Consider the following 5,659-nt stretch of genomic DNA (forward strand, 5'->3'; position numbering starts at 1 on the left):
ACATTTCCATTTTAATGTGCAGTGTTGCTGTTATCATTTTTTAAAAATATATTTGATAGAAAATGAACCTGGTACAACACGAGCTTTAATCATTACTGGGTTTGTTTTACATTTGATTAAAGTTTAAATCATATTAAGCTTGAAGTGCAGCTATCGTCAAGTTACAATATTTGTTATTTACCATGGTACATGTTGTGTTTTTGTTGACTTCGTTTCACATGCAAGAGGAATGACGTGCACTCTGTTATTGCCACTGTTGCTGTGTTTTGGGAAAACCCACTAAACCCCTTTTCTCAGTGAGTGGTTTAAAGGCCTGTCCAGCTTCCTTTCTACAGCAATAAACAGCAACAATTGCAATAACATTTAATCCAAGTGTTAAAAAATAATGTGGCATGATCACTTGTGGACAGCAGGGTTTCTGTAAAACCCCAACAAACTCATGGTTCACATGTTTAATCACATAAGTTGACTTTGTCCCTCGCTGTGACTGGAGTTTGTGGTAGAATGAGAGTAAAAGCACTACATGTTTAACAGCATACAGAAAATCTGGAATATTATATAAGGCTTAACATATTCTACTGTTTCTCTTGAAGACTGAGTTAAAAAACAGAAAACAACAAAAAAAGACAAATCAATCAACGTTTACAGTTTGTAGACTTTCAGCTGTTTGAGAAGTTTTACAAAAAAAATACTGTTTTGGAATTAAAGCCATTTTTACACACAGGTCCCTCGTTATCACAGGCTCACCATTCATTCAACAACTTAACATGATTTTAAATATAAGGATTGTTTTCAGTGCTTGGATAAAAATTCTGTCCTCCCTTGAGGTGCTCTGTCAGGCCTTCATTGCAGCCACTTTTTTGCTGATTGGTTGTGGGTTTTTGTACTTTCAGTTTTGTATTTAATAACTGAAAAGCATGTTGGGTTGTGATCAGGTGACTGACTTGGCCATCGAAGAATATCTCATTTCTTTTCCTTGAGCAACTCTTGGGTTGCTCTTGCAGTATGCTTTGAGGCATTAACCATTTGATATCCTTAATACTATGTCCACAGTGTTTGACAGATAATGTGTTACTCCCCTGATCATGAGCTGTTTCTTTTCTCTTCCCATCATTTTTGTCCAACTTAACTCTGGTTTCATCTGTCATGTTTATAGAACTGTGCAGGCTCTTTGTCTAAAAAGTTTGGTTTGATCTGGCCTTCCTGTTCGTTACAACCGCTGGTTTATTTATATATATACATATACACACACACACACACACACACACACACACACACACACACACACACATATATATATATAAAGCCAGGTTGGTCAGTGCATTCCTTTTTGACAATAATAAACCAAATAGTTTGTTAGTTTATTTGTTTTTAAGCCTCATCCAGACTTTTCTGACTTTGGTCGTCATATCTAAAATTACAATCAACAAAAAGCTATAAAATGCAGTTAAAGTAAGATTTTTTAATCCCTCAAGTTAGAGCTGAAAGTCTGCTCTTCAGTCTTATATTGATCATTTGATTTAATAATCCACTGTGGTGGTGGACAAGTGCACAACTATAAAAGAGTGTGCCTTTATCTTATCGATCTAACTGTAATTACAAACTACTTCACTTTTAACAGGGTGACTCAGTCTGTCCACGGCACACATTTCTGAGCCACTTTTGTTAGTGATCTGCTTTTAGGTGTGCGTAATGCTCGATTTAAACTGGATGACTCATAAATCAAAGTGGAGACTAAATAACCAGGGTGGGAGAGAAACTATTGAAACCAACGCTGAGTGAGACCTCTGTCTGCATCCTCTGCTCGGCCCGTCCTTTTATTCAAATATAAGACTGGAAAACGTAATTTCTACCCAATACGCGCGCTCCGGCGTGACATAATGGAACGTGCCAGGCTAGAAAAGCTCGGGGCGGTGCGCGCGGGCGTGTATTCAGATCCTGTAGGAGAGGAGAAGAGCGACACGGGGTGTTCACACAAGTGTTGCAAGTGTTGTATTCATTTTAAGAGCAGATCATTCCCGGCGCGGTTCGTCTCTGTGAGGTTATGGGCAGGACACAGTTCTGAGGGAGTGTCGAGCAGCGCCACTTGTCATTGTACCCACGGAAATAATGATGAAGAAGGATATTAACTTGAGCTTGGCGGACGACGCAGACCTGAAACCGCACCTCCGCGACGCTGAGAGCATCCTCAGCTCCCCGGACCTTGGGCTGCTCAAGCTGGCCTCTCCAGAGCTGGAAAGGCTAATCATCCAGTCCAACGGAATGGTCACCACGACTCCGACCAGCTCCCAGTTCCTCTACCCGAAGACGGTGACGGACGAGCAGGAGTTCGCCGAGGGCTTCGTGAAGGCGCTGGAGGATTTACACAAGCAGAACCAGCTGAACGGAGGCGCGCCGCCCAGCAGCACCCTGGATCTCGGGGCTAACATCGCCCCAGTCACCGTGCAGCCGGATCTACCGGTGTACACGAACCTGAACAGTTACGGCAGTGGGCCGCTGGGAACCACTGTCAACTACACCACGGACACGGTCCCTTTCCCGCCTCCTCCGTCACATCATTTAGGGGCAGCCCCGCCGCAGCCAGAGCTGTCTCGGGTCCAGCCGCTGAAGGAGGAGCCTCAGACGGTCCCCGACGTTCAGAGCTTCGGAGAGAGCCCGCCGCTGTCTCCGATCGACATGGACTCTCAGGAGCGCATCAAAGCCGAGAGGAAGAGGCTCAGGAACCGAATCGCAGCCTCCAAGTGTCGGAGGCGCAAACTGGAGCGCATCTCCAGGCTGGAGGACAAGGTCAAATCGCTGAAAACCCAAAACACCGACCTGGCCTCGACAGCTAGCCTGCTGAGGGAGCAAGTGGCCCAGCTGAAGCAGAAGGTGCTCACCCATGTGAACAGCGGTTGCCAGCTGCTGCCACACGAGGTTCAAGTGCACTAGTCGGAGGGACTAACCTGCTGTTGGGCCACTGACCAGCTTATAAGCTCCTTGGACTTTGTTAATGTTGGGGTTTCCGTGTGTCTCGTAGCCCAGATGTGTGCTGTTACGCGCAGGGGATGAATGCCAGGCCACGTTGGCCAAAACTGTACATTCATGTTCGTCTGTTTAACAAAAAAAAAAATCGAAAAGAAAACTGAACTTTTATGATTGATCAAACGTAAAACACACCTGGCACAAAATACATCAACACATGGACCTCAGCGCGGATACCAGCCAGCAGCAAGTCAAACTGTGTTTGCGTTCCTCGACCATTTGTTCAAACTCGCCCCCACTTGGCGGATAGAACAAATCAATATGATGTATTTGATTTTTAAGTCAAATTGGTGTATTTATTTTGGTGCCGAAATGAAGGGCATTTGCCTCTAATATATTCTACATAACTAATTCTATGTATGTTTACTATTGAACAAGGCAGCTTTAAACTGCCAGTATTTTCAATGAAATGATGCCATGGGCTTTCCTAATGGGAGAAAGAGTCGCGTATACGTGTTTACTGACTGCTTATATGCAGTCGTCAGCTGGACCAAACAGACAGACAGTGTTTCTACGATAATATACACATTTATGATTCTGATATTCTTAAAATATGAGGGATTTGGTTGTAAAAAGAAGAAGGGAAAACGCCAACCACACCCATATTTGATACATGAGATCTGATCTACACTTATAGCCTACATGCTGTGGATTTCTGTAGGGAACAATTTGCATGTTGCTGACAAACTCGAATGTCGCCCGCTGCTGGGTTCACATGAGGAATTAATCAGTGTTTATTATCTGTAACCTGCACACTTGTGTATTTCTCTTTCTTTCTTTCTTTTTTTAATATTCTACCGAGTCTTTACTGCAAATGTGTTCTTGTTTTAAATGTGAAGAAGAGTGTAATCTTTCTGTTTGCGCTGACTGTTGCGATCACCTCTAGCCTACAGTTATTCGGCTTTATGCGGTTGTGTTTGAAATAAATGCTGCTGGGCAATAAACACTGTTTCCTCCATATTTTAGCCAGCCTCGCTGTTTTTTATTGGGGGGTTTTTACCTGCACGTAATGAAGGTCACATGTAGTCTACAGTAAATAAGGTGTTAAACAGGTCAGGCTTCATGGTCAGCTTCATGAAGGGCAGTTACATTAAGATTAGTTTTCGAATGATTGTGAAACTACCTGTTGTTTACCTGTTATTTTTTTTCTCTGCCACTTTATGGAAATGATCCCTTTAAGGAGTGTAATTTTATCTTGCTGTTCAGAATTAGTGATTCAGTGTTGCATTAACACATTTTGGCAGTATAATTTCATCTGTTGTTTAGATTTCTGTATAAAAGCATCAGGCTGGAGGATTTCCCCCTCTGCTGGTTATTTGTGCAATTACAAATGAAACAAGAGCATTTTAGGACAAAATGTTTCTGACCTTCGTGGCAGTGGACGAGATTCATCCAGCACATCTATTCAGTTCAGTTTAATTCAGTTTTATTTTGATAGCTCCAAATCATGACAGCTGCCTGAATCACTTATTTGGATGTTGTCAACTCCGCGCAGAACTCAACCAGCTGTTTTGTAGATATTTGTACCAATATTTTATTCTGAAATTATAAGAATCTCCCACGCCCACAGATGCTTCCAGTGACTGTTATGAGGCCATGTTCTGTAGTGTTCAAGAAAGCAGCTTAAGATGATTTGACCTTTTTGACACGATGTGTTATCCTGCTAAAAGCAGCCATCAGAAGATGAGTTCACTGTGGTGATAAGGGGATAGATGGTCAGAAACAATGCTCAGGTAGGCTGTGGTGTTTAAATGAGCCATCAGTATAAGCCTCTCAATCTTGCAGCAGAAACTGAGTCTCAGTAGACCAGAGAACATTTTTTGTAATCTTCTGCTGTCCAGTTTTTGTGAGCCTGGGTGAATTATAGCTTCAGTTTAATGTTTCTAGCTGACTGAACTGCGATCTTCTGATGCTGTAGCCCATCTGCTTCAGGACTCAGTGTGTTGTGCACTCAGAGATGCTCCTCTGCATACCTTGGTTGTTTAAGATGTAATCATTTTAATTGCTGACGCCCTCTCATCTCAGTTATCATTAAGGCTTTTTGATAAGAGAACTGCTGCTCTTTTGGAGACCATTCTCCAAAAGAAGGCTGCATGGCAAAATCTCAATAGCTCAACAGTCTCTGAAATACATCAGGCCCGCCTATCAGCTGCATTTACAGTGACTTATATTACCTTTCTTCCCCGTTCAGATGTCTGGTTTGAACTGTATGCCTAAAATGCATTGAGTTGGTTCTATGTGACTGGATGATTGCACATATATGTTACCAAACAATTGAACAAATGTACCTAATAAAGTGGCAGGTGAGTTGTTTAAAATTTAAATGCCCTTCTCTCTGTCTCTGGGTCTTTGACGGACACTGACTAGTTTCTGAGATTTTCTTCAAATTTCTTTCAAAAATGAAAAGTGAAAGAGTGACATCCTGAGGATGTTGAAGCTACTAGCAGCCAGATATTTGCCACCAAAATGACAATTTCATGCTAAATCCTGGTGACTCAAGCGTCTGTCATATGTTATTATTTTAAACTAATCTGAATCTTAGGTTCAGAGTAAAAAGCTCACTGGATGTTGAAGAAGCGCCAGGTAAAAGCATTCACTGAGGGCAGAAACACTTCAAAAACTACAGTAAACTGAA

At 42.3% G+C, this 5,659-nt stretch overlaps 1 protein-coding gene across 1 annotated transcript; it reads left to right on the forward strand.

Moving 5' to 3' along the window:
- Positions 1 to 1,886: 1,886 nt before the first annotated feature.
- LOC146692844 (transcription factor JunD-like) lies at positions 1,887 to 3,982 on the forward strand. Its single transcript, XM_085433060.1, has one exon. The coding sequence runs from the start codon at positions 2,110 to 2,112 to the stop codon at positions 2,929 to 2,931; it is 822 nt and encodes a 273-aa protein (XP_085289186.1). The 5' UTR covers positions 1,887 to 2,109; the 3' UTR covers positions 2,932 to 3,982.
- The last annotated feature ends 1,677 nt before the right edge of the window (positions 3,983 to 5,659 follow it).

This window comes from Copadichromis virginalis, linkage group LG15 (genome assembly GCF_057382275.1).
Source record: "Copadichromis virginalis isolate Kocher_CV1m ecotype Utaka linkage group LG15, C_Virginalis_male_GT1.1, whole genome shotgun sequence".
Taxonomy (NCBI): Eukaryota; Metazoa; Chordata; class Actinopteri; order Cichliformes; family Cichlidae; genus Copadichromis; species Copadichromis virginalis.

Bases quoted from the DNA above. Each gene is read 5' to 3' on its own strand.
- LOC146692844 (XM_085433060.1), top strand. From the start codon at position 2,110: ATGATGAAGAAGGATATTAACTTGAGCTTGGCGGACGACGCAGACCTG.